The sequence below is a fragment of the Heterobasidion irregulare genome, assembly GCF_000320585.1.
Source record: "Heterobasidion irregulare TC 32-1 unplaced genomic scaffold scaffold_09, whole genome shotgun sequence".
Lineage (NCBI taxonomy): Eukaryota > Fungi > Basidiomycota > Agaricomycetes > Russulales > Bondarzewiaceae > Heterobasidion > Heterobasidion irregulare.
In genome coordinates this window covers 1,101,970-1,128,280 of record NW_009258205.1, presented here as the reverse complement: position 1 = coordinate 1,128,280, position 26,311 = coordinate 1,101,970, and the positions used below count along the sequence as shown (strand labels likewise).

General features: G+C 60.2%; 10 protein-coding genes across 10 annotated transcripts; 5 read left to right on the top strand and 5 right to left on the bottom strand.

Moving 5' to 3' along the window:
* The first annotated feature begins 247 nt into the window (after window positions 1–247).
* Window positions 248–3,059, top strand: HETIRDRAFT_157457 (MFS sugar transporter). Its single transcript, XM_009551825.1, has 9 exons — window positions 248–325; window positions 424–486; window positions 562–825; window positions 878–1,012; window positions 1,062–1,328; window positions 1,384–1,751; window positions 1,837–2,184; window positions 2,253–2,367; window positions 2,445–3,059. Exons 1-9 carry the CDS (start codon window positions 303–305, stop codon window positions 2,749–2,751), a joined length of 1,890 nt encoding a protein of 629 aa, XP_009550120.1. The 5' UTR covers window positions 248–302; the 3' UTR covers window positions 2,752–3,059.
* Window positions 3,060–3,780: 721 nt separating this feature from the next.
* On the top strand, window positions 3,781–5,152 carry HETIRDRAFT_164088 (uncharacterized protein; the record flags this gene model as incomplete). Its single annotated transcript, XM_009551824.1, has 2 exons — window positions 3,781–3,798; window positions 3,857–5,152. The coding sequence occupies 2 exons, from the start codon at window positions 3,781–3,783 to the stop codon at window positions 5,150–5,152; spliced, it is 1,314 nt and encodes a 437-aa protein (XP_009550119.1).
* A 106-nt stretch (window positions 5,153–5,258) lies between these two features.
* Window positions 5,259–6,680, bottom strand: HETIRDRAFT_388215 (uncharacterized protein; the record flags this gene model as incomplete). The annotated part of the gene is made up of 4 exons (XM_009551823.1): window positions 5,259–5,969; window positions 6,031–6,183; window positions 6,241–6,428; window positions 6,496–6,680. Coding segments are annotated over 4 exons (1,057 nt in total), but the record flags the coding sequence as incomplete, so codon positions are not given.
* A 1,223-nt stretch (window positions 6,681–7,903) lies between these two features.
* Window positions 7,904–9,988, bottom strand: HETIRDRAFT_126735 (glycoside hydrolase family 18 protein; the record flags this gene model as incomplete). Its single annotated transcript, XM_009551822.1, has 12 exons — window positions 7,904–7,916; window positions 7,969–8,070; window positions 8,383–8,470; window positions 8,524–8,714; window positions 8,772–8,791; window positions 8,841–8,874; window positions 8,940–9,041; window positions 9,101–9,190; window positions 9,249–9,345; window positions 9,369–9,489; window positions 9,549–9,632; window positions 9,896–9,988. 12 exons carry the CDS (start codon window positions 9,986–9,988, stop codon window positions 7,904–7,906), a joined length of 1,035 nt encoding a protein of 344 aa, XP_009550117.1.
* Window positions 9,989–10,786: 798 nt separating this feature from the next.
* On the bottom strand, window positions 10,787–10,991 carry HETIRDRAFT_326376 (uncharacterized protein; the record flags this gene model as incomplete). The annotated part of the gene is made up of 2 exons (XM_009551821.1): window positions 10,787–10,912; window positions 10,968–10,991. The coding sequence occupies 2 exons, from the start codon at window positions 10,989–10,991 to the stop codon at window positions 10,787–10,789; spliced, it is 150 nt and encodes a 49-aa protein (XP_009550116.1).
* A 640-nt stretch (window positions 10,992–11,631) lies between these two features.
* On the top strand, window positions 11,632–16,529 carry HETIRDRAFT_67468 (Het-C; the record flags this gene model as incomplete). The annotated part of the gene is made up of 22 exons (XM_009551388.1): window positions 11,632–11,732; window positions 11,833–11,875; window positions 11,981–12,093; window positions 12,189–12,213; window positions 12,276–12,314; window positions 12,414–12,449; window positions 12,557–12,619; window positions 12,721–12,872; window positions 12,963–13,012; window positions 13,168–13,301; window positions 13,402–13,591; window positions 13,812–14,090; window positions 14,166–14,192; window positions 14,260–14,313; window positions 14,378–14,400; window positions 14,472–14,558; window positions 14,616–14,636; window positions 14,697–14,735; window positions 14,797–14,844; window positions 14,898–14,983; window positions 15,043–15,356; window positions 15,450–16,529. The coding sequence occupies 22 exons, from the start codon at window positions 11,632–11,634 to the stop codon at window positions 16,247–16,249; spliced, it is 2,724 nt and encodes a 907-aa protein (XP_009549683.1). The 3' UTR covers window positions 16,250–16,529.
* A 55-nt stretch (window positions 16,530–16,584) lies between these two features.
* Window positions 16,585–18,570, bottom strand: HETIRDRAFT_454154 (uncharacterized protein; the record flags this gene model as incomplete). Its single annotated transcript, XM_009551820.1, has 6 exons — window positions 16,585–16,663; window positions 16,718–17,222; window positions 17,281–17,305; window positions 17,349–17,758; window positions 17,872–17,927; window positions 18,023–18,570. The coding sequence occupies 6 exons, from the start codon at window positions 18,568–18,570 to the stop codon at window positions 16,585–16,587; spliced, it is 1,623 nt and encodes a 540-aa protein (XP_009550115.1).
* A 682-nt stretch (window positions 18,571–19,252) lies between these two features.
* Window positions 19,253–21,442, bottom strand: HETIRDRAFT_479306 (uncharacterized protein; the record flags this gene model as incomplete). The annotated part of the gene is made up of 5 exons (XM_009551819.1): window positions 19,253–19,696; window positions 19,765–19,912; window positions 20,096–20,670; window positions 20,722–20,979; window positions 21,206–21,442. The coding sequence occupies 5 exons, from the start codon at window positions 21,440–21,442 to the stop codon at window positions 19,253–19,255; spliced, it is 1,662 nt and encodes a 553-aa protein (XP_009550114.1).
* Window positions 21,443–22,412: 970 nt separating this feature from the next.
* On the top strand, window positions 22,413–23,828 carry HETIRDRAFT_107719 (uncharacterized protein; the record flags this gene model as incomplete). Its single annotated transcript, XM_009551818.1, has 3 exons — window positions 22,413–22,548; window positions 23,099–23,489; window positions 23,582–23,828. 3 exons carry the CDS (start codon window positions 22,413–22,415, stop codon window positions 23,826–23,828), a joined length of 774 nt encoding a protein of 257 aa, XP_009550113.1.
* A 192-nt stretch (window positions 23,829–24,020) lies between these two features.
* On the top strand, window positions 24,021–26,171 carry cyp69 (cytochrome P450 monooxygenase 69; the record flags this gene model as incomplete). The annotated part of the gene is made up of 9 exons (XM_009551817.1): window positions 24,021–24,225; window positions 24,282–24,525; window positions 24,596–24,740; window positions 24,798–24,913; window positions 25,011–25,284; window positions 25,351–25,509; window positions 25,564–25,725; window positions 25,781–25,872; window positions 25,955–26,171. The coding sequence occupies 9 exons, from the start codon at window positions 24,021–24,023 to the stop codon at window positions 26,169–26,171; spliced, it is 1,614 nt and encodes a 537-aa protein (XP_009550112.1).
* Window positions 26,172–26,311: the final 140 nt, after the last annotated feature.

Here is a 26,311-nt window from a genome sequence, read left to right as displayed (position 1 = left end):
TTTGCGACTTTCATCGGAGCGCCGTTGCCATATCTGGAGATCGTGCTGCGACGCTGTGGTCCACAGCGTCAGGAACGATCACCATGCACCGTCAAGACGCATCATGAAGAGAAGCGTCGAGGAGGATTCGCAGGCAGAGCTAGCGGAGAGAGCGATTACCGGCAGTTTGGTCCGACGAGCGTCTGTCGCGCCCTCGTCCGCGCATATAAGCCGCCGGGGCGCGGCGTGGGTGGAGCTGTTGGTTTCCCCCACCTCGCTTCGCACCGCTTCCTGTCCTGCCTCCTTCGACGCTGCCTGCAACGATGGCCGACTCGAAGGACTCAAAGTAAGTAAAACAGGCTCGTTCGGTTCTCCCTGTCCGTCGCATCGGACGCGTGGGTGCAAAGCCGGAGGAGAGCTGACGATGGGTGCTTGTACGCGCAGATCGACGGACAGTGAGATCGGACAGGTTGAGCATGTGAACCTGAATAGCAACGTCAGCGCCAGGCGAGTCCCTTCCATTCTCCGCGTTTCTGCCGGCCTCGCTGACGCGCGGATCCCCGACGCATCTCCGGTGGACAGGATCCAGAACCCGCTCTCGGGCATTCCGCGCGCCACCCTCCTCGCCAACGTCGACGCGTTCGCTGAGGAGAACGACATGAACGACATCCTCCCGCTCCTCCGCAAGGGCGCGCTCGTCGCCCAGGACCCATCATCGTACGAGACCCTCCCCGACCTCGAGGAGGACGAGCGCGCGGCGCTGCACGACGAGATCCATCATCGGTGGCGTCAGCCGCGCGCCCTCTTTCTGACGATCGCGACGTGTTCCATTGGAGCTGCTGTGCAGTGAGTGCTTCACGTTGCGGTGGAATGAAGGAAGCTAAAGGGAAATGAACAGAGGATGGGATCAGACGGGCTCCAACGGCGCTAACCTGTCCTTCCCTGATGAATTTGGAATCGGGGGCAAAACAGGGAAAGACCCATGGATCGTCGGCATCGTCAACGCCGCCCCCTATCTCGCTTCCGCATTCATGCAAGTCTCTACGCTTTCCCGCTGTCGATCGATATTCATTTCCGCACAGTGGCTGCTGGCTTTCAGATCCGCTCAACAACTGGTTCGGCCGACGCGGGACCATCTTCCTCTCCGGCATCTTCTGCTTCTTCCCTGTCATCGGTTCCGCGTGCACACAGACATGGGAACAGCTCTTCGTCTGTCGGCTGCTGCTCGGTATCGGGATGGGCTGTAAAGGAAGCACGGTACCCATTTATGCGGCAGAAAATACGCCCGCGCTTATACGCGGCGGACTGGTCATGAGTTGGCAACTTTGGACGGCATTTGGAATATTCCTGTTTGTGTCTCCTCCATTTCTCACCTTTGAGAGTCGCTGATACAATTCCCCGCAGCGGCTTCACGGCGAATTTGATTGTCGAAGACGTGGGACGGATCGCATGGCGCTTGCAGCTCGGATCCGCGTTCATCCCCGCCGTGCCATTGCTGATTGGGATCTTCTTCTGCCCCGAATCCCCGCGCTGGTACATCAAAAAGGGTCGCTACGCCGAGGCGTACAAGTCCCTCTGCCGCCTCCGTAACCACCCGCTCCAGGCCGCGCGCGACCTCTACGCGATCGATGCGCAGCTCCGCGAGGAGGATGCCATCGTGGGCAAGCGGAGCAATTACCTGGGCAGGTTTGTCGAGCTGTTCACCATCCCGAGAGTAAGGCGTGCGACGCTTGCGAGCTTCACGGTCATGATCGCGCAGCAGATGTGTGGCAGTGCGTCATCGCTTCGTCTTTATCCCTCTCGTACGTCCACACTGACCCCCTTTTCGCTTTCCTGTCGGGTGCACACACACGATAGTCAATATCATCGCCTTTTACTCCTCGACGATCTTCACCGAGGCCGGCGCGTCGCCCAAGCGCGCGCTGCTCTCCTCGTTCGGCTTCGGGCTCGTCAACTTCGTGTTCGCGTGGCCCGCGGTGCGCACGATCGACACCTACGGGCGGCGCGCGCTGCTCCTGTTCACGTTCCCGCAGATGGCGTGGACGCTCATCGCCGCGGGGCTGTGCAACCTCATCCCGCGCGAGAGCAACGCGCACCTCGGCATGATCGCCTTCTTCGTGTTCTTGTTCGCCGCATTCTATAGCCCCGGGGAGGGCCCGGTGCCGTTTGCGTACAGTGCGGAGGTGTTCCCGCTGTCGCATCGCGGTGAGTGACGTGTATCCGTTTCGATGGACAGCGCTGATTGAACGTTTCTTGCGCACCGCGCTCGATAGAGGTGGGGATGAGCTGGGCGGTCGCGACATGTCTTGGCTGGGCCGCCGTGCTGTCGATCACGTTCCCCGCGATGCTCGACGCGCTCCACCCGATCGGCGCGTTCTGCTTCTACGCGTGCGTCCACTCCGCTCCCCTTTCCCTTACCTCATCCTGACCTACCCTTCTCTCGCTCACGCCGATGCCGCGCGCAGCGGGCTGAACATCGTCGCGCTCGTGATGATCTTCCTTTTCGTGCCCGAGACGAAGCAGCGCACGCTCGAGGAGCTCGACTACGTCTTCGCGGTGCCAACGCGCACGCACATGCGCTACCAGGTGACCAAGGCGCTGCCGTACTTCGTGCGGCGGTGGGTCCTGTGCGACAAGCGCGCGACGCTCGAGCCGCTGTACCATTTCGGCCCCGAGCCGGCGCAGCACGGCGAGCGCAGGGCCGTCGAGGGCGAGCGGGAGTACGCGGAGAAGGGGGAGAAGGAGGAAATCGACGAGGTGGAGAAGGCGTGAGCGCGCCCGGGATGGGGCGGGGCGGGGCGGGTGGCGGTGTGTGACGGCGAGCTACGAGGCTTTACGTTGGGTGTTGGACGCGAGCGAGACGATCTATGATGTATAATCATGTTTTCTTGGATGGCCCTCGATGATTTTTATCGCATACATACTACATATTACTTACTGGCTGGTAGTAGTACTGTCGCGCACGCTGCTCCGTATTCTGTTTTATTTTCTGCTTCTTGATGTCTTAATGTCTTGTAATTACCCAGCCTCCATTGTAGCATCACAGCTCTGCGACGAGTGACCGACCGCTCGCGTCCGTCACTTCGCGAAAGAGGATCAGGATTGATAGTCGGGTCTTGGCGTAGTTTGGGAAGAAGGTTAGGGACAACCTGCGCTTACCCGCGGTCTCGTGAGTACATTTGTGAGCCACAAGGCTCGCATGCAAGCTCAGTAGGCGCAGGACGGCAGCTCGCGTCGCGTAACCGTTGACTCGGTGTGGACGGACCGCTGGAGGCTCGCTTTTTGTAAAAAAAACAAAAAAGGCTCGGCGGTATTGTTTTGGAGCGGCAGCTAGAGATGTCGTTAAAGGGAAGAAAGGAAAAAGGAAGGTGGGAGACCAGTCGTATGTAGGCCTTCGAGTAGACTTGCCGTTTATCCGGGGCACGATTTGTATGCAGAGGAAAGATGGCCTGCTGGGATATGGTCTTATTTACTAGGGATGGTTTGTGCTGGGTGAAATATCACTATTTAAAGGTTGTGATTGCATTGTCGGTGCAGCTCTTGGGACAACGATGCCTGAGATTCCCACGAAGACATTGGCAATTCTGTCCAATTTCCAATCGCGCCGCTATGGTGGCTTTTGCATCTGCCACCACCGTCACCTAATATTTAAGGCTCCTAGATGTATCGTCTGCGTAGGTGCAGCGACCTTTTCAACTACCCAGTACGTCCTCGGTCAATCTACCAGACTATTCCTAGTACTGATTCCAGCCTCGAGCAGCTGAAAGAAACGCTCAGCGTCACTGTCCAACACGAACAGAAATGGCGAGCTCACGCATCGTATGTCGGCTTGACCTTTCTCTTTCATGCAGGCAGGCTCACATTTATGACTGGATAGAGATCATCTACAATGTCGCTAGGTTGGACCAACGGCCGAACGAAGTCCTCGCCGCTCATCCCGCATGAAGTCTGGCTGCACATCTTTGAGCTGGCAACATTCGTTCCTGGGATCCTCGATCCGGATATCCATGATCCATTTGAGTCGGCATCTCCCTTGGATGAAGCCTTGTTACCATACCGCAAGGATGCTCTCGAGATTAGCCAGTCCCTTGCTACAAGGCGTGCCCTGGTCGGTGTCTGCAAACTCTGGCGCGCGCTCGTCTCTCCGCTTCTATATCAAGCGGTCGTCATCCGTAACGTTCGCCAATTGGAAGCTCTGCACGGCGTGTTATGCTCAACGGGATCACACGGAACTACGCTCGGCTCTTTCGTCCGTCGCCTCGACGTAGTGGATATCGACTTCGTCATGGAACCGGAGGTGCTAACAACGCTCGCGCCGCTTGTCGGGTGTCTCTCGAGGCTCCGCGTACTGAACCTCCAAGGAGAGCTGCATGCTGACAACAGGGATGTGGCTACTCGCCTGTCGGAGACGCTCGGGGCAAACTGCAGCTCGACGTTGCAGAAACTCATCTGGGACGTCGACCCGCCGCCGGCCAGCGCTGCCTTCGGGGCTCTCCTCGCGCGCTTCCAGAATTTGCGCACCTGCGTGGTAGGCTTCCACGATGACTTGGCCGACGACCTCTGTCTCCTCGACTTCCCGGCCCTCCCGGAGCTGCGCTTCTCCACGCTGGTGCACAGCGTGCTGCCCGATAGCTGTGCCGTCTCACGGCACGCGATCGCGCCGCCGCATCTCACGCAAGCCTTGTTTCACGAGATACGCGACGTCTCCGAGCACTGTGTCGAGGGCTTCCTGACCGCGGCCGGTTCGCCGCTCACCACCGCGTATTTTCTGGTGTACGCGTCCCTGGCCTCTGCGCAATGCGAGCACCTGACGCGGTTCTGTCCTCGACTGCGCCACGTGGTCCTCGCCATGGCCGATTGGGGGTGGCTATTCCAAGGCGACGAGGCGGAAGGTCCATACTTCTCCTCTATCACGCACCTGGGCCTCTACTCGTCCCAGGTGAACGCTAGCAGAAAGATGTATCAGCAAGTCTTCGGCTGGTTGAGGTTCCGCCTTCCCTCGTCTGTGAAGGTGGTGCGATTCTTGAACCCGGACGGGGTGGCTGCCTTGCGCCGAGGGCATTTTGGGACGCTGATGGCAGCGCTCTCTGTGCTCCCAAAAGGTTTGCGGGTAGAAGATCACGAAGGAAACGCATTGGGTATACGGATCACGAGCGATGTCGTAGTGCAGTAGGCGTTGTTACTGCGATTGCGACTCTTACAGAACAAGGCAGGTATGGAACAAAGGACGCTGGCCTTCGTGAGCGATAGACGCCCTTTTGGCTTGAGTACTCGAGTCTGTAATTACATCAATTCAGAGCACATTTATACACCGTCTTCAAGAGCTACGAGTCATAGTCATACAGTATGTCACATCAGAGAGCATCTGCCGCGTGCTATTGTAAGTCGCATCCCATCATGGACGGTGAGAGCGAGCAAGGACATATCGAGTCGGACAAGGCGCGTGATGCAGTGGCAGTCTACGCCGCAGCGATCTTCTCCTTGTCGATCACAGCGCCCTTCGCGTCCTCGTCCCTCTTCAACACACCCTCATCACTCCAGCTCCCATCATACCGATTCTCCCTCATCCACCTCTCCAGCGTATACCCATCCGGATTGATCTCCCGGATCCACGCCATGTCCCGCTGGATCACGTCGTCCCTGTACAGACGCCACCACCCAGAGAAGTTCTCCTCGAACGTCAGCGGGCCGCCGCCGAACGGCGTCCGCAGCGTCGCCTCGTCGAAGAGGTCCATCCAGCCCTCGATCGACAAGCGTTTGAACACCGCCGGGTGGCCGGTGACCCTCGTAAAGGTGGAGACGACGTCCTCCCACCCGACAACCTCGCTCGCGACCTTCAGCTCCTGGCCGGACGTGAGCGCGCGATGGTCGAAGGCGTAGCGCGCGAAGAAGCCGATGTCGGCGAGCGCGATCATGGGCACGTGTCCGTCGCCCATGGGAGCCGCGAAGACGAAGGTCCCGTCTGGGCGCTTGACGGGGCCAAACATAAACTACATAAGAACGAAAACACAAAATGAGATGCCGATACGTTCGTTGGTCAGCGTGACGTACCATTTTCAGCATTTCCATGTACGGGCCTGTCGTGATCGCGGTCCAAGACAGCTCGGTCTCACTGACGACCGAGGGTTGCGCCTTCATGAACTCGGTGACCCGCGCCTTGCCGGTGTACTGAGACGCCTGGTAGAGCGGGTTGTAGCCCGTGTCCTGCGACGAAGATTGAGATCCGAGCATCGCAGACTCAGACAGGCAGACGACACGCACCCTCCACGCATAATCCAAACCACTCCAGACATAATGCCGAATACTTTTTATGGTGGTAGCCAGCTCGAATATCCTGATACCGATGTAGGTTTCCAGTTGCTCTCCCATGGTCTCGCTGTCCGTGTTCACGAACACGCCATACACGCCATCGAGCGCCGCAGCGACCGACGATAAGTCCGTCGTGTTCCCTGTGAAAGAGCGTCCGGACGCTCTCTGAGATCGGGGAGCGGAGGGGCGTAAAGACCAAAGTGATACCTTTAACAACTTGTACGCCCTTGCTGCGTAGCCCGTTGGCGCGTGCACTGTCAGGATTGCGCGACAGTGCTCTGATAGCGTAAGGAGAAGGCGTGCCGTCCGCGGACTGTGCAAGCAGGCCGTCTATGACAGCTAGGCCCTGCGCACCGGTGGCGCCTATGACAAGAATGAATTTCTTGGACATGATAAAGAGGTTACGCTTGACGACTGGAAAAGAAACGGAGGACGATATAGACGATCGTCTGGTCAAAGCTCTTTTGAACCATTCATCAGATTCATAACTGACCAAGAACACCCGGCGGTCGAGGCTGCCTTCTGGTGCCCCGAAGCTTCTACTCTAGGCGGCTTGGAGAGCATAGAAAACGACATACCAGCCCGAGCTGCACATATGACAAACGTGTCGGGTAGATTCGCACACGATGTGTGTCCTCATTGGATGATGGAATCGGCTACGGCGAGTCATGCCTGGAAAGTAGCTGACAATGACGCCGCACGGTGTTAGCAGTATCGGTGATGATAAATACGCCAAAAACAGGCCCGAGGAGCCAGAAATCCGCGGGCCTTGAATCGATGGACGAGGATGGGTGTCAGGGTGCGGTCAGTGAACAACAAGGCGCTTTCCTCTGCCTATTCTGCGGAACACGAGAAGTGTCAGACACAGGTTCAGTTTGTGCACAGGGACCCGGGAGTCAACGCGGTCAACTTTCAAGCGATGTGGGCCAGCGAGCAAGTCGTCTCTATGGAACATATGAATCGCGCACGAGTCCTGGAGATGCACGCTGTGACACGCCGTTGAATCTGAGAGAAAAAATCAACTAGGCGAACTTCTAGGAAACTTTGGTACAAGGCATCAGCTCGGATTCTGTCGCCTTGAACAGGAGTATGTTAGGATCATCTCGGAAGGATGTTGACATGCGCCACAAAACGGGGCGCACGCTTGATATTCAGCCTCGACAATGGGCGCGCCTGTGCCTTTCTGCCAGGCACCTGAGGCGAGAGCCTCGAGGATGCTTTCCTGCCTATGTCGGGTGGTGGAGGTGTGGTTCGACACGGACATGAGCGCGGCACGCTCGCATGCATAGGAACAGGGCTAGTAGGACAAACCGAGATCATAGACTATAACTCGGACAGGCAACCAAATATATGCAAATGAGACAAGTTTAGACGTGGATATCTTGCTCGGAGTCGGGTTTGGTTGCGCGAGGTGGAATCTGTGGTCTCCATCCGCGTAGTATTTCCAGCTTTCGAGATTGATTTCGAGGCGATAGTTGCAACCGTAGAGATGGGACACTCGCCATCATCGGTCCAAACACCTGCAGTGCCCAACTTTGGCTGTAAGCGACCGCAGGCGGGACATGACCGAAAATTTATCACCGGGCGTGTCGCCTTCTGTCCACCACTTGACTGTCTACAGATGGCCGCTAATTTTTGCCATGAGCACGCCTGATCATGCTGGTATTGTTATCGCTATACCTGTAAGATACCTGCTGCCCGCCAGTGTACGCAACAGAGCTCATCCAAACAGGAGTTCCGGCACAGTTACCACCAGAGTTCCCTTGCGAGCAGGCACTAACCCTAAAATTGGGGTATGGCATTCGTTCTCGAGATCAGAGAACATCGAAAGAAAGCACATACTTGCGCTCCAGTCGCTGTTCGTGCTGCTAGAGGGCTGAGAGTCAAACCACCATTTCGCCTAATGAAATGGACACGATGCTTTAAAGAGACATTATGTGATAGGCAGACAGGATGGCCTACCTCCCATATATAGCTGTGTGATTATGGTATTCTCAATTTAAGTACAACGCATCTACTCGATAAGACAAACCGCCTACTCACCTGTTGTAGGATATCTGAGAACCTGCATTATATGCAGTTCCAAAAGTCTACGCAGGCGCAAAACAAGTAAGGAGCGAGAATCCAGTTCCGCCAGCGGCAGTCAACGAATTTTTGATCGCGAGATCATATCGATCGTTGACTGAAGTTCGCTAAATCTTTCCATCAAAGATAAACAATGTGATTCCGACCCACCGTATGCTTGTGACGCGTCCCAAAGCGCCACTCCGCCAAAAGACGGGAAAGCCTTGCGCATCTGAGTTGAATAGTTGCTGAGGGTGTTGAGATTCTGGTATCCTCCTCCTCCTACCGCTGTGCTCGATGCTGGAGCACCGATGTAAATCTTGACATCTGGATTGGGACTGACGTTCCTTGCCCAGTAGTCCCTAGTGCATTTTCATCAGCTGATCACGTCGATAGATGCCCCAGTACAGCCATCATACCAGAGTCCAAAATCCCAGTCCTAAGATTCATCAGTCAAGTAAAATGATCATAAAGAAAGAGATCCTTACTGAGGTAGTATCGAAATTCTGAAGACCACACGGACTGTTGTCTTCGAGGTGGCATCAGTTATATCAATGATCTATGAAGCTGTTAAAGTGTGACAAAACATATAAAATTGCACATAGACAGCATCAAAGCTAGCAGCGTTCAGAATCGCACCCAATGATGCGTCAGGATACTCGCATCCTGGGGATGCCGAGATATAGTATCTACACAAAAAGTGAGAAAGTGAGGAGGGTAAATTCGAGGGCATCATTGTCAAACCTACTGTTTACTGGCGCCGACAGCATGTGAGCCTATTTCGTTTACGAACGCTGCATAACCCGAAGAGCTCGTGCCCTCGATGTATAATTCGACCCTGAAGGAGACTATCAGCAAATAGTATGCGTTATGAACTCGCGAAACGTGGGCCTTACCCGCCAAGCACAGCACTACCAAAGGGTCGGGTAAAGCTACTGCCACCGAGGAAAAAATTAAATATAGTGTCTGCGAAGCTCACAGCTTGACTGTCATCTGTGAACCCAACTCATCGGGACCTCCCAAACTCAGAGTCACGATCTTCCCCTTTGACTGGCAATATTCAATGTCGGACGCCAACGCGGAGCAGTCAGGCCGAGAGGAGCCAGAGAAAGTAGTATTCTGGGTAGGATTGCACGTCTAGAAGTAAATCCGGATCAGCGCCGACGTGTTGGAACAGAAATTGATCACGACATTACATTGGCCAGATTCATAGATGGAAGGCCCCCAGGTCCGAAAGACGTATTGACAAAGGCCACCGGAATGACATCAATAGCATCATCCTAGTCGAAAATTGCATTTGGGGAGTAACACATATCCGTGGAATGAGTACTGATTTGACAATAGTATGCAAGGGTCTTCTGACCATTAGCCGTACCAGAGTGGGTAGCATCGTACGAGTTCTGGCCCCAGTAAGTATATCGATACTCATTTGGTAAGGCATTGTGGAGAAACCTCGCTTTCATCAACTCACACTGCAACCTAGGAGCTCAGAGATATGAGCAACCTGCTAAAAGGCGTAGTTTTAAGAACAAAAAAGACCCACGTTATCGTAACGTGAATTGTCATAGGCAAAGACGCTCTGTGCGTGAGCTGACAACAGCAAAGCTTCCGAAATAAGCAGATCGTAGGGTCCCATAGTGTCTCGTTGCAGGAGAGAGGGCCTGACAACTTTCAAAAGACGCGTACATCGTGTAGATATACTGTTGGAAAGCTGTGCATGAGCGCCAGCACAAACCTTGACGTTCCCGAGATCCTATTCTCGTCTACGAGAGGGAATGAAGATGAGAAATGAATGCAATAGGATCAGACGGCACCCTATCGTTGACGCTCTATCGTACTCACCATGCGTCTACGAAGCTCAAGCGGACTACCAGGCAAAGACAGGTGCCGCCGCCGCCGCTCCTGCTTGGGCGCTATGGGTATGTATAGGTCAGTAAAAGCTCCCCGACTGACGAGCAGCCGACAAACGCCCGACAGCGATTGAGTCGATACGGAATGTGCACACCAAGTTTCAAGCGCTAGCACCCTGAGCATTGTTCTTGGTCGAATGTGATGTAGCAGATTTGGATGATTGATGTAAGGAAGGACACCCTCATGTTGTCTCAAGTCTCATGCCATGATCACCTGCAGTCCATCTCGAAGGATCGGTTGTGAGTTCGATTCGGCAGTCCCCAAGAAAACTCGGGCTGGTGAGATATGACGTGAGAGCTCTTACAGTCTCTGATCATGACAGTAATATCTCTCCACCGTTCGAACTGCCGCCCATCGATACCTACCTAACTTCTCGGGGTAATTAGCAATGTCTCGATGACCAAATATTGAGACACCATACCGTTTATGACTTCTCTCGGGCGTCGATGCTCGAACACAATTTGCACTTGACGCGTAGGCACTCAAGTACATCGAGAAGCGAGTATATCGTGCCAACGGGAAATCAAAACAGAGGGCAATGCTTATTTACGCTCAGATTATGAAGCAAAAAAAACCATGTAGCTCGAAGTGCATCAAGCCAGAGTGATCTCACTTTCTGCAATAGAGATTTCAACGTTTCTAATCGACTCTGAGAGTGAGATATCGAACTGTGAAATTTTCAGAACATCGATTTCGTGACATACCGAAGCGAGCATGGGCTTGTGCATCGCGTGCAGTGAGCCGTTGTTGATGGTCGTAGCCAAGTATTTTATCCGAGAGATTCGACCGCTTCGTTGGAGATGCACCGTTAGTTCTCAGATATGATGCAGCAACTCTCAAATGTCTAGTTTGAAGCAGTCGTAGAGAAAGTCTTGACGATCAGGGGGAAGATGAGGTCTACCTGGCAAGGATCTCATCTCGAGAAGAAAGTTGAGACGACATTGACGAGGGATGTTGTTGTCTGGACTCACCTGTGAGTGGCTTAACGACATCTCGCCGACTCAGCACAGGGCTATGCTGTCGCCTGACCCTGGGCAGTGCATCCCTGATAGGCGTCTATGATATTTTCTGGGCCCTGATCATGATGACCAAAGTATCAGCACTGACGACAAGGACTGGTGTTCCTTCGCTCGTGCCGCATCATGATGGGCCCTGCAGAGTTGAAGGGAGTTGAAGGTGCTCTGGAGGGCGACAGCTGGCGACGGACGGAGGAGCGTCGAGGCTGCCAAGACAAAGAGAGGTGGATGACGTCAGGGACCACCGCCTTTGAGCGTCTGTTTCTTGGAGTCACTTCTTGTGCCAGGACAGCGCCGTCCCCGCCCTGTAAATACCACACTCACCCGTCCTCCATCGCACACACAGAACACAATGACAACACACCTGACAATCCTCCTCATCCTCCTCGTCGTCCTGGTCGTCTGTCTCCCCGGCAATGGCGTCCTCGCATTCGGCGCAGGCAACATCCCCTCGTGCGTTCGCCTTCCCTCCCTCGAGATAGCGACAGGATAGGACACGCAAAATGCGCCGTGTCTGTCACAAGCATGCTGATCGACCTCCTTCCCTCGGTAGGTTCGCGTACATGGAGGGCCGCGCCTTCCGCCACGGCGACATCGTGCGTCTGCCCTCTCCTTCTTCTCCTTCACGTATCGCGATGCCACGAGATCGAGGCCCCTCATTCTCCGTTGTTTTGCTGTGCGCATCGTGTATGCACATGTAGGAGGACACCCTCGCAGAGATCGCGAAGAAAAGCGGCGGGTTCGCGCTCGGCGCCCTCATCGGAAAAGGCGGCTCCAAATTCGGCGGGCTCGACGTCAAGCGCGTGTATTTCGGGTGCGTCTCCCGATCGTCCATCCTTCCTTCATTTCCCACATGTGCCCTCGCTCGGCGCGCGAACGACGAGATGCTGATGCGGCGATCGCGCGCAGGAACTGGTTGAGAGATTATAGCCAGGTGTGTTCGTCCAATCCCACCTCGATTGTATGCGGACAGGCGACTTACCGCTTCCCCGTTAGGCCGTCGATATCGCCGGATTGAAGAAACTGCAGCTCCAGGTACGCGCGCACCCGCTCACCCATCACCCCTCTGTCCCTTCTCACACGATCGCGATCGCATCTCCGACGTCCTGATCTCCAAATAACGGGACTTCGCAGACTATCATCAACCTGTGCATGGCTCTAGGCTTCCTGGTACGTAGCACGCGCACATACGCGTGCGATGACCCCGCGCGACCGTGAATGCAACGCTGACGTCCTGCCGCCCGCTTGATGTGCCGATCTCCTTTCGGCGATGCCAGGCTCACGGATACGCGACGAACGAGTTCGAGGTCACCGAAGAGCGCCTCGGGGTCTACCTCCCGGTCAGTCCTCGCCCTTTTCTCCGCAGTTCTAGTTTCGACTCGCCCGTCTGTCTGGCCTCGGGTGCATTGCCGTCGCTGACTTGCTCTCTATGGGAGCTCAGACGGAACATATTGACAACCCGAAGGGGTACGGCGACGGTGAGGATGCGCGGAAGTATAACCCGAAGCTGAGGGGCCCTGTTGACGTGCGTGTTTCTTCGGATTTGCCTCCTCTGCACCTCTCTTCCACTTGTTCTTGCATCGGGCAATGGGCGTGCAACGAGGGGGGTATGCTGGTACTTTACTGACATCGGGTCCCCTGTCCGCGTTATTGTTGCTCTTGCGTTTGGTCATGACAGCCGAGAGAATTGGAGATCGACCCACGCTCGGGGATGAAGAACTATATTGCGAACGGTACGTGCGCGCGCGTTTCTGGATCTGCTCTCTCCCTCGCTCATGGCATGACATGCCATCCAACGGCATATCCATAAACGAATCGCACACTCTCCACTTCCGCTCCTTCCGTCACACATGACTGCATGCGCGCACGTCCTCTGTGACGATCGTAGAGAGCGGCTCGTGGGACACGTCCAAGGCGCTCGTGCGCCGCACGCTCGAGCAGTGTATCAATATGGGCCGGCAGCACCGCGCGCAGGGACGCAAGCAAGACGAATACGAGGCCTACCGCCTCCTCGGCCAAGCCGTGCGTCTCTCTCCCGCTCTCCCGCCCTCCCTTCTTCAACATCCACCCGCTGTCCGCCGATCACGATCCACCGATGAACTGACGCGCTGACGGCCAACAGCTGCACACGCTCGAGGACTTCTCCGCGCACTCGAACTTCTGCGAGCTCGCGCTCGTCGCGCAGGGGCACACGGACGTGTTCGTGCACGTCGGCGACAATGCGCGCGTGCAGGCGCCGAATGGGAAGTGGGTCGCGCCGCTCGTAACCGGCACGTTTGGGTCGAGCGATTTCATCCACAGTTTGCTCGGAGGTGGGTCTTCTTGTGGCCGTCCGTCTCTGTCTTGTCGAGAATAGCTGGCTGATTTTTTGTCTTATTTCTGGGGACGAACGCGTGCAGAGGCGACGGATCATATCGTGCGTCCTTGATACTCGCAGACTTTGACCCGTTCCTTGACGTTCATTCATACGACCATCGTATTCTAGAGCGAAGTGAGTTATCCTTCCTCCCGATTCCTCCTCTCCATATGCAGCGCCTCACCCGTCCCCGCAACAGGCCTCTGTCACGGACCTCAACCGCGCCATGTCGAGCGCGCGCTCGTGCTCCGTCTCGGGCGGGTCCTCGCCCGCGGACACGCTGCGCGACCTGCTGTTTAAGCTCCCGGGCGGGTCGGGCGGCGAGATGTCGCGCGACATGGAGGGCATCGAGCGCCTGCGCGACGCGCCCGCGTACGGCGGGAAGCCCCCGGACCAGCTGAGCCCGCAGGAGCTGCACTCGGTGCTGTGGCAGGTGCTCAGCTTCAGGGACTCGGGTGCGCTTCTCCTTTGCGGGCGTTGGTGGGTTTGGTTTAGCTGACTTTTTTTTTGGTGCGGGGATGGTGGGTCAGTTGTGAAGAAGATCGAGAAGACGATCGGTGAGGAGAGCGTTTGGCATTTCGCGGAGAGGCTTGCGTACTGAGCGTTTTTCTTTTCTGTGCGCAGAAAAAATCCCCGGGCTCGGACCTCTCATCGAGAAGCTCATGGACTCTATTTCTGGTAGGCGGTTGTCCTTTCTCTTCCGCCCGTTGCTCTGCATCTGACCGGCTGAGCGCGCGTGCAGTCTTTGTGTTCACGACTCTCGAGGTACTGACCCTCGGTCGTTCTCATTTGCTCTGATGGATGCTGATGAGAGGATTCTCTACGACGACGAACAGCCGTTCCTCAAGCCGTTGCTGCAGACTGCGAGCAGCCAGCTGATGACGGCGTCCGGAGAGGTCATCAACACGCACGATCAGTACGAGGTGCGGATCCTGTCTCACTCTCACATGATATGAGGTTGACGTTTCTCTGTGCGCAAGGTCTTCAATGACCCGAGAGCGGTGAGTGTGCACCTCTCGAAAGGATTTGTTTCGGTATCTGATGCGAGAGGGTCTTTTCAGTCGGACCCGACGCACTCGTTCCTGAGCAAGGACCACTTTGTGAGTGTTCGACGACGATTGTTTCCTTCGAGACCGCGCCCATGTGCCGTGCCGCTTGCAGAACCTGATCCTCAACGAGCCCGCAGGAAACCTCGCGAAAATCATCGTCGTGCGTGGCTTGTTTTGTGCGCGGGCGGGCGGTGCTGATGGCTTCGCGTGCAGAAACACACGGTGACGCTCGTCACCAAGGCGTGGGACGACACTTCGATGAACGTGCGTAACATCACCGAGGACATACTCCAGTGCCTGTAAGCGCTCGTCTCCCGTCTCGTCACTCCTTCCGCTCACCGCCCCCGCCCCACCTTAGCTTCCACCCCGACTTCCACAACTCGCAGTCCGAAGTGCAGCGCACCATGCTCGCGTACATGCAGTCCTGGCTGCAGTCCCTCGGCGGCCGGCAAACCGACGTCCTCCGGCGGCTCTCCAAAGCCGCCGTGCGCAACCACGAGAACACGCGCCTCGTCGGCGGGGGTCCCGCCTCGTCGGCCGCTGCGACGTCCGCGGGCGGCGGGATCGCTGTCGGCGCGGCGCACCAGGTGCAGGGCAGCCTGCAGGGATATATCGGGCAGATCCCGGGGGTGCACCAGGCGCAGGGGCTGATCGGCTCGTTCTCGGGATCGGGTGCGGGCGCGGGGCAGGGCAACTTTGGGCGGCGCGAGTATTATCCGCCGCCGCCGTCGGGCCCGTCGGGCCCTGGAGGGTACGAGTACGGAGGCGGAGGCGGAGGCGGTGGCGGTGGTGGAGGCGGCGTAGGTGCGCCGCCGCCGCCGCCGCCGATGGGTGCGCGTCCGCCGTCGTCTCCGGCGCCGATTGGGTCGAGGCCGCATGAACACGGCCACAGCCACGGACACTCGCACCATTCGCACTCGCCACCGCGCGGGCATTCGCCGGCGCCGGCGCACGCACACGCACATGGGCACGGGCACGGACACCACGAGCAGCAGCGCCACCACGGCGGAGGCGGAGGCGGCGGCGCACCGTCGTTCCCCGGCGGCGGCCCCGCGTTCCCCGGCGCCGACTTTACCGCCAACGGCGGGTCGCAGTCGTCGTACCCCGGTGGGCCGTCTGGAGGAATGAACGCGGGGCCGCCTGGAGGGTTTGGGGCGGGTTTCGGCGGTGCCGGCGGCGGGCCATCGTTCCCTGGCGCGGCTGCACCGGGCGCGTACGACTACCCAGGCGGCGGCGGCGGCAGCGGCGGCTATGGAGCACCCCCGGGTCCTCCTGGGGGCGGTATGCCCGGTGGCGGCGGCGGCGGGCCCAGTATGCCAGGGATGCCGCCTGCGATGCCGGGGTATGGTCCGTCGTATGGACCGCCGGGCGGGTATGGGCAGCCGCCGCCTTTTGGGGGCGGAGCGCCGTACGGGGGAGGGCCTGGGGGACCGGGGATGCCTGGAGGACCTGGGATGCCTGGAGGACCTGGAGGGCCGGGGATGCCTGGGGCGGGAGGGTTCCCGGAGCCGGGATCTGGAGGGTACGGTGTTGGTGGCGGCGGCGGCGGCGGGTATCGGTATTGAGGGCGTTGGAGGTGATGCGCGGTCGTGAGCCGAAGAGATTGAGCGGGTCAAGGCAGGCGCTTGGAATGAACGACCGGAGGACGTGTATTTTTTCCCCCCTATTTTTTTGCCGTGTCGCGCGCGCTGGAGGCCGCTCGAGGAGAGGTTCGTGGTGTGTGGTGCGTAGAAGTATGTTTTTTTTGTGCGTGATGGTTTTGTAGCGTGTCGTGTCGTGTCGTGTCGTATCGTATCGTATCGTATCGTATCGTATCGTATCGTATCGTATTTTCTTCGAGAAGAGACGTGGCTGGCGTTGGTATGTTGTCTTCGCCTCGACTCGACTCGGTTCACGGTGATCAGCGCTCGCGCCCCGCGCGGGAGAGCTGCGACCTCCCCAAAAAGGGACGGGACGGCGCCAAGTTAGATAAACGTGTGCTCGTACGATCGCGCGCGCGCGCGCGTATTACGGGTGCGCACGAGTGCGCGTACTATTGTGGGTCGCGGTCGCGGGTTCGAGAGAAGCGGGCCGGGGCGCTCGGTGTAGTGTACAGGTGCAGGTGCAGGTGCAGGTGCAGGTGCAGGTGCAGGTGCAGGTGCAGGTGCAGGTGCGGGTGCAGGTGCGGGTGCAGGTGCAGTGCGGTATGGTATATGGTAGTAAGGTACAGGACGGTGAGGTGCGGTATGGTACGGAGTGTGGAGCGTATCGTATGGGTACAATTACAAGGTACAACGCAGGCAGGTGCGGCGGACGGCGGACGGTCGGCTGGGGCGCCGTGCGCCGTGGGGAGGGGGGGGCAGATACGAAGTACAGGCGGGAGCACAAGAAAGAGAGGCACGGATACAGGCCGTGTGTGAGAGAGAGGGAAACGTGCGACGGAGACGGAGGGAGAAAGACGAGGCCGCGCGGTCGTGTGGATGCGCCGCCGCGGCGGATCGTGCGCGAGAGTACATTCTACGGCGCGGATGAGCCCGGGCGCGCGGACGGGCGGACGAACTGGCGGACGGGGAGGCAAAAAATCGAAAGAGAGAGAGAGAGAGAGAGAAAGACGCACGACGCGACGCGGCGCGGCGGATGGCCTACAGCTTACAGCCGCTCGGCGATGGTCATGAGCCCCGGGACGCTGAGCGCGCGCGCCCTATCGAGCGCGACGGGGCGGCCGGGGTCGCGCGCGGGGGCGGGAGGCGTTGCAGTAGCAGCGGGCGTGGTGGGCGAGTCGGGCGACGCGGGGCGCGGGCTCGTGGGGGATTCGGGCACAGCCGCGGCGGCGGTGGTGGTGGGATGGGCGGCGCGGGCGGGGGTGGCTTTGTATTCGATCTTTGGGTCGGGTGCGGTTGGGCGTGATTGGGGGCGTGCGTGATGGGCGGAGTTAGTGCGAGTTGAGGGGAGGGGCGTCGTGCGCGTGGGGAGACGCGATCGCGGTGAGCGCGGACACGCGGGTATGCATGCAGAGTGTGCGAGGTGGAGCGAGGTGGAGCGAGGTGGAGAGGGGGGGAGGGAGAGGGCATATGTGGTGCGGGGACGGACAGGGGCTCGGTGAGTGCGTGTGCGTGATCGGGGGCAGGCAAAGGCAAGGCAAGGCAAGGCGGATGGTGGGTGGAGGCGGACAACGAGGCGAACGAGCGAGCGAGAGACACACACACACGCACCTGGACGCGATAGACGCCGCCCCTCGACGGCCCACGAACAGCACACGTCCAACTACCGCCGCCGTCCACATCATCCAACCACCGCCCACCAACCAACCCAACAATCAGTCCCACTCACGCACGCACACGCACACGCACACGACTCACCTCTCCTCGACCAACACATCTGCCCCCGCGCGCGCCGCCCGCTCGAGGAGCGCCGCGCGCGCGGCGCGCAAGAGCGTGCGCACGTCGACGGCGCCGTGCACGACGAACGTGTCTGCGCGCACGAGGGCCGCGGGGGCGCGCGCGGCGACGGCGCCTGGGGCGAGGAGCGCGCGGTGGGTGAGGGGCGTCGGGCCGGAGGACGCCGCGGCGGCTCCAGCGCTGGCGTTGGCGGGGCTGGCGGGGTTGAGGTTGGAGGAGAGTGAGTGCGAGCGGGGGAGGGTGGTGGTGGTGGTGGAGGGAAGAGGGTGTGTGAGGGGACGGAGCTTGAGCAGGACGTGGGCGAGGTCTGGGAGTTGGAATTGGAGCGGCAGCGGGAGGGACAGCGAGAGGCGGCGGGGTGGCGTCGTCGTCGTCGTCGGCGGCGGCAGCGGCGTCGCTGTGCGCGGCCCAGCGGGCGAGGTGGGCGAGGTGGGGGACGAGGGGGACGCGGGGACGGGCGGGGGGTAGTGCATCTGCATCGTGGGGGACGCGGGTGGGTGGGCGGACATGGTCGGCGTAGGTAGGCAAGTAGGTACGCTTCAAGCTCCCAAAGTGTGGAGCGGTACATATACGAGCGAAGAGCGAGCGAGCGAGCAGGCAGCCGCAGCGGGTGCTGCGATGACGGCATCATCGTTCCTCCTCGCTCCCTCACGCGCCCAGATATCCACCCACCGCCCACCGCCCATGCACCCACCCCGTGTGATCCGCGATCCGCGGCGTCCGGTCGCAGCACACATGCATCTGTGTCCCTGTGTGCAGCAGCCCACCTTCCGCGTCCATATATCCAGCCCGCACCTCACCAGGCGCCACCCACCCACCGCGCCGCGGAAACGAGCGCCGTCCGCGGCAGATGGGGACGGGTGGCACGTCGTGCACCATCATACGGACCGAGTCGAGCGGATCCGCGCCGCGCACATGCCTACGGTACAGTATGCGGGCTGGCTGGCTGGCTGGCTGGCTGGCTGGATGGAGTCTCACAAACACGTCAAACCACGACCGTCAAGCGCGCGCGAAACGAAACACGAGAGTCATAGACAAAAAACCTTCATATCATCTTCCCGACATACGAAAAAAGAAAAACACAACACGACGCAACGCACACAACGCACACAACACACAACACACAAACACGCCCGCATATCACCCTACGACTCACTCACTCAAACACACACAGCACGCGCGCACACAAGCCTACTTCGCGCCCCCGCTCCCGCGCCCCCTCCCCATCCCACGCCCCCCAACACCCGCCCCCCCACGCCCATACCCTCCCCTCTGCTGCTGCTCCCTCTGCTGCTCCCCCCGCTCCCTCTCCCCCCCGTTCAACCCCCCGCCCCCGCCCCCAACACCACCCATCGCGCCCCTCCCGCGCCCACTAACCGGCCGCTCCCCGCGCTCCTTCCGCGTCTCCACCAACACCCGCATCTGCATCCCCTCCCCGACGTCGATCCGCACCCCGCCCTCCCCGCCCTGCGCCTGCGGCAGCGACGCGGCGATCGCCCGCCGCGCAGCCTCCACGGTCCCAAACTCGAGGAACGCGCACGCCTTGCTCCGCACGATCTCCAGCTCCTTGATCGCGCCGAACCGCGCCGTCAGCGTGTTCCGCAAAGCCGCGTCCGAGATGTTCTCCTGCACGCTCTGCAGACGCGGGCGCGTCAGCATGACCGTCACCGTCCCGTTGCACGAATGTGGACCGAGCCACGCACCTTGACGAAACACTGCGCGGTCGCCACGTTCTGCGCCGCCACGTACGCCGGATGCGGCTCCCGCTGGCCCTGCGGCCCATGGTGCCCACCACGTCCCCCAGGCCCATGGTACCCACCACCAGCGCCAGCACCCGCACCCGCACCCGCACTCGCACTAGCACCAGCCGCACCCGGCCCACCGGGCGTCTGCGCGCCACTCGACGACGCCACAGACGGCCCACCCGCCGCGCCCGCGCCCGCGCCCGACCCAGACCCAGACCCAGACGCGGACGCCGGCGCATGCGCATGCGCGTGGGCATGCGAGTGCGGGTGCGGGTGCGGGTGCGCGGACGCGGGCGTCGTCGGCGTCGCGGGCACCTCGGACGTGCCGCGCGACTCCTGCGCGACCGCCGAGCCCCATTTTTTCGAGTTGGCCGCCGCGAGGTGCGCCCACGTCTTGGGCGCGGGGGGCGCCGCGGGGACAGGAGCGGGCGCAGGCGCAGGTGCTGCGGGTGCCGCGGGTGTCGGTATCGGCAGGGATGTGGGCGCGGGCGCGGGCGCAGCTGCGGCGGCGGGCTGAGGAAGAGCGGCGGCCGGAGCAGGGGAGGGAGAAGGTGCGGCGGCGGCGGGCTGGGGCTGTGGTGGGGCAGCGGCGGCCGGGGCCGGGGCTGGCGCGGCAGCAGCGGCGACTGCGGGGACAGGCGCCGGCGACGGTGTCGGCTCGGGAACGGCGGCAGCGACAACGACAACGGGTTCAGGAGCCGCCACGGGAGCAGGGGTGGGCGTTTTTTCGATCGGGGCGGGGGCCGCGGCGGGCGTGGGCGCGGCGTGTCCGTTTTGTTGGGGCGCGGGGGAGGCGGGGGCGGATTCGGGGCTCGCCGCTGGAGCCTCGGGCGCGGGCTCGACGGCGGCGGCGACGGGCGCAGGCTCGGGCGCCGCGGCGGCGGCCTGTGGAGCGTGCGCCCACGCGTTGCCGACGGTGTCCTCGTCCTCGCTGTCGCCCTCGACGGTCTCCTCCTTGAGGAAGCGGAAGATGTCGTTGAGGACGTAGTAGCCGTTGGGCTGCTCGGCGAGGAAGAAGGTCTGCACGAACTTGCGCCAGGGCTCGCCGCGGTTGGACATCTCGCCGATGACCTGGATGATGATGCCGCCGTTGGCGGAGGACTGGGCGTCGACGGAGTGGATGAAGACCTTGCAGTCTTCGAAGCCGATGGAGGTGATCTTGTTGTGTATTTCCTGGGGGGGAGAGGCGGAACATGAGAAACGTGCGTTACACAGTGCTAAGCGGGTGGCACGCGAGTCCGAGGACGTCTGACGCCCACGCCGGCGACAGCTGTCGATGAATAAGGTTGCGCATGATGTGCGTCGCCATCGCCACGAGACGCGCGCTGCGCTCCCAAACGGGCAACGCACTGCCGCAACAAACGGCGCAGAAAAAAAAAGGAGGACGAGCGGGACTGACCAGCTGGCCGAAACAGGGCTTGCCGTCCTCGCCCTCGGTGCCGTGTATGAAGGTGGAGGACTTTGTGTAGAAGCAGTGGAGGCGGTGGGGGTGCTTGTTGACGAAGGTGTAGTACTGGGGGACGAACTGCCAGCCGACCTCGGAGGGGATGACGTTATTGCGCGCAACGTCGTCCGTGGGGGAGGAGCTGGCGGAGGCGGAGGAGACGGGGGCAGGCGGGGCGGGAGACTTGGTCATGATGGTGGAGCGGGTGGGACTGCGTGTGTGGGTGAGCGTGGGTGTGGGCGTGGGCGAGAAGTGCGAGAGCAGGGGCTGACTGTGAATATGCGAATGCGAAAGACAAGGACGGGCACTGGGAAGAAGAGGAGAGAATGTCTAAGGGCGAGGAGGGGCTGTGTGAGAATACAGAGAGTGGTTGAGGGTGGAGCGAGTGCGAGGGGGACGAGGAGGAGGACGACGAGAGAGAGAGAGAGTCGGCTGGCACCGTCCGCGACACCTCACAACAACAAAACTTTCCCGCCCGGACTCCCCGCCACACCTCCGGCTATCTCCGCCGCCTGCTTGCATCCAACACCCCCTCCTTCTGTCTGCGCGCAGCGACCGGTCCTCACTCGCGCAGCGACCGGTCCTCACTCGCACAACGCCCACCGCCCACCCGCCCTCGAGTCCCACCCCCGTCGCCGCGTCGCCGCCTCCCGCCCCAGCTCCCTCGCCAATGTTCATTTCGCACTACAGATGCCCAACCCGCCGAGATCTCTCACGCGCGCGCGGTCCTCTGTGCGATATCTCGCGCGGGGACCCACGCGCGCAAATATGGACGCTGCGCGTGTGCGGACCCACAAGTTCGGGCCCGTGCTGCGCGTGCCCGCTGTGCCGCACGCACGCACGCACGCACGTAACTCAACTTACTCGCTGTACTTCTGCGGCTCGGTCCAGGCCCGCACGCGCTGCCTGCTTCGCGGCTTCCTTCCAGGATCGGACGAGGGCTCTTCGACGGGTCCCCCGCTCCCTTGCTCCCTTCTCGCCGGACGACGATGAGTGGACCGCGCGAGCCCGATAACGCGCGCAGCCGCACGAAGCGTCGAAGCGTCGCGCGGTCGCGGATCCGCGATGCCGCTTCGAGGAGGCGGACGAGGCGTCGAGGATCGAAGGCAGCTGCTCGGTTCGGCATGTAGTCTGCCCCTCTCCGCGTTGTCTAGGCTCTCGGATGCGCGGTCCCGCCCTTGAGGCGGACGCCATCAAAGTACAAAGTCAAGCAGGCAGCGCGTTCGAGCGCGCAGGCGGGCAGGCGGGCCATGCCCACGTGTCCGTCCCGCCCCCCGTCCATCTGCGTACTCGTACTCGTACGTACAGCACAGCACCCGGGAACCACTGCGCCCGTGGCGGCTGTCCGATAGACTCGCGATCCTGTCTTCTGTTTGCTTGCTTGTCCCGGCCCGCCCTCGTCGCCCCCGCCCAACACACACTCCGTATTATACAGCATGATGTGTGTCTCGGAGCCCCAGGCACAGACCTAGAGGCTGAGGCTGAGGCTGAGGCTGGCCGTACTAGTAGTAAAGTACTGGTAAAGTGCGCCAGTTCCTAACTCCGCGGCGAGGGACGCACCGCTGCACCGCTGCACTGCTATGGACGCGTTTTAAGGTTCGTGGCGGCCTCAGGCAGACGGGCTTCATTAAGGTCGTCGTTGCCCTGGACCGAAACTGCAGCCTTCGAGGTACGACCTCGGCTCTCCATAGGCATCAATCAGACTCACGAAGCACATGTCATGGTCGGTCTCCGGAAAAGGCAGCCGCAGCCCTCCATCGCGCACTCATACTGTACTCTCCTTGTCTCTATGCTTTGGCGGGTTCGAGCGAAACCCGACCCGACACTGGTGTGAATCCGTGCTCGCAGCGCCGTCGCGAGTCGGGTCGCGGCGCACGATCCCGATCGCAACAGGCCGTCCCAGGCGCCCGAAAGGATCTGATCTCGCGCCACACAGGCTCTCCCGCCGCCACCGCGCGCGCGCTCGAAACTCGGCAGCTGCGACGGGCATGCAGGATCGGCGCGCTCTTGGCTCGGGCTTGGGCTTGTCGCCGGACCTCCTCCACCCCACCCCACCCCCTTCCTTCCCTGTGAGGCGTGGTCATGTGTCCCCGACGTGCTTTGCCGCTCGCCTCGCTAAGGATCTGACATCGCTGGGGATCCGAGTCGGAGCGAAGGAGTCCAATCGTCGTCTTAGAAAACTCGCGATGGAGGTGCTCGTATACGACGACGCCGTTTTGGCGGCGTCGAACATTCGCTCGTGATGTTTTGGAGAGCGCGAGCCAGGCGTGAGCAGTTCCTCTCTGCAAGCCGCACGGTTGCTCGATATCCAACTCGCCATCCGTTTCACAGCGCGGACCAACAACTGGAACATACGTTTCGATTCATACCGGACCCAGAGACCGCCCTGTTCCGTCCCGCGACACCCACATCCGCATCCCGACACCCTGCACCCGTCTCCGTTTCCCACTCTCCTGCCCCCCTATATCATTCCGAAACGGAACGAGACCGTACGTGGTCGTTCGAAACCACGTACGGCCCAGGCGCCGTGAGGGCATTGGCGGGCCTTGCGGCGGCGCCCTGGATGCTCACTTTTTGAGGAGGTCAGACACCGAGGTGCCGGCGACGCCGACCTAGAATCGTCCTCCGCATTTCGGATCGTGGGTGAGGGTATGGTTGTTTCCTTTGAGCGCCGCATAGGTTTGTGGGGTATATAGACGAGATGGCCGCCAGGTGGATCTCCTCAAGTCAAAGCTACTGTCGCCCTACACCGTCCTCTTTCTTCTTCACGATGTCCGTTCGATCGGATTATTCTGTCGCCTATTTCCCTCGGAGCACTATTTTAGAGACATATCTTGATTCGCAGTCCATTATTGCGCTCGCAACTCTCGCGGCTGCAGTACTATACCTCCTGTCTGAGATCGTCCCTCGCCGCCGGTTAGTCGATAAACAGGGGAATACCATCCCTAATGGGCCATGGGGCATGCCCATCGTCGGTGCGCGCTCAATGTTTATTTATTCGATGCTTTGGATGAATTTAATTTGTGCCCAGGCTCGTTTCCCTTCCTCACGCGTTACCCCGAGCTCACGCTGGACTACTGGGCGAAGAAGTTCGGCGACATGTACTCCATCTGGCTCGGCAACCAGCTCTTCGTGGTCGTGTCGGATCCGAAGATCATCAAGGACCTCATGGTCACGAACGGCGCGGTCTTTTCCTCGCGGAAAGAGATGTTCGTCAAGAGCCAGACCATCTTCAAAGGGCGCGGGATCACCGCGACGCCGTACAACGAGCGATGGTCAGCCTACGTCCTGCGCACAAAATCGCCAGGTCTCGTGACGTTCATGGTTTTTTGTTTGGTTTTTTAGGCGGAAGCACCGCCGCATCGCTTGGTCCTGGCTTCATCAGCGCGCCGTGGACGGCTACACCCCTGTTCTCGACAGGGAGGCCACCGCCATGATCAAGAACTTGTATATTGCCAGTCAGGCGGGCGCCGTCCCCATCAACCCACAGGTACGCATCCTCCCACGGGCGCCCACGCGTGACGTCTCTGATCTCCGGGAAATGTAGCCGCACGCCGGGCGGTGCTCCCTCAATAATATGCTCACCATCGTGTTTGGGATGCGGACGGACAGCCTGGACCATCCGCTCGTCGGCTTGGCTCTCAGACTGAGCCGTGAATTCATGTACGATTACGATTCCCCCCCCCCCCCCCCTTTTTTTTATTTTATTACTCGAGTGAGTCCTGGCGCGCGGTGTGCTCAGATCGATGTTGCGTATTAGGAATTGCACAGGGCCCGTGTCGAACCTCGTCGACTTCGTTCCTCTCCTCCAGCACCTACCGACGTCCATGCGCTCCCGGGGTGTCAAACTCCACGAGGAGCTCATCGAGACCTACGGAGGCATGGTCAAGGACATCGAGGCGCAGCTGAAGGAGGGCACGCCCGTCCCGGACTGCGCAGCGAAGACCATGGTCGAGTCACGCGAAAAAGAGGGCTTGGACGACCTTGACATGGCCATTCTGGCGTCTGCATTCATGATCGGCGGAGTAGAGACCGTACGCCCCTTCCCCTCAGGCATATTCCCATCCTTAGTCTGAGCTGACAGGGTGCCTTGATCGCAGACCGCGGGCATCATGCAATGGTTCTCTGCCCTCATACCCGCCTATCCCGCCGTCCAGAAGAAGGCCCAAGAAGAGCTCGACCGCGTGGTGGGGCGCGATCGCCTCCCCGCCGTCGAGGACGAGCCCAACCTGCCTTACTGCCGCGCCATCATCAAAGAGGTCCGTCGTGTGCCCCCACTCCCTGCGGCCATTCGCGCTGAAACAGAAACGAAGGTCGAACGCGTCCACAATCCGTTCTGGCTCGGGACGCCTCATGCTGTGTCGGAGGACTTTACATACAAGGGGCAGTTCATCCCCAAGGACACGGTCGTGATCTGCAATACTTATACGATGCACTTCAACGAGCAACGCCATCCAGAGCCGTTCACTTTCAACGTAGCGTATCTCGTACCTCCACGGTCGATTATGCACGCTGACAGTGCCCTTTAAGCCGGACCGCTATGTCGGAGATACTCTCACGTCAGCGGAGAGCGCCAACCTTCCAGACCCGTACCAGCGGGACCACTGGATGTTCGGAGTCGGGTAAGTCTCTCCAGCCTCTCCTTCCTCGCCCCTCCCCCCCGCTGCCAGGCCCGCAGAAGCTCAGAAACCGCCCCGTTCGCAGCCGCCGCATCTGCGCCGGGAAGATCGTCGCCGAGCGCGAGATCTGGCTCGCCATCTCGCGCATGCTCTGGGCGTTCGACATGCGCGAGATCCCTGGCGAGCCGATCGACCTCAGGGAGTACGACGGCCAGTCGGGTCGCTCGCCGGTGCCTTTTAGGATCAGGATCGCGCCCCGCCACGACAAGGTCGTCGAGGTGCTCGAGAAGTTCGAGCTCTGATGGATCGGACAGCGCAGCGGCGCGCGTCGTCTCGTCGAGCAATCGGCTATTTACATGCGGACGTAGCTACGTCCATTCGTCTTTCAGCATCCTATTTGCTCTGTTGTACTAGTGTACTCGATTGTGTCCTGCTGCTCTTG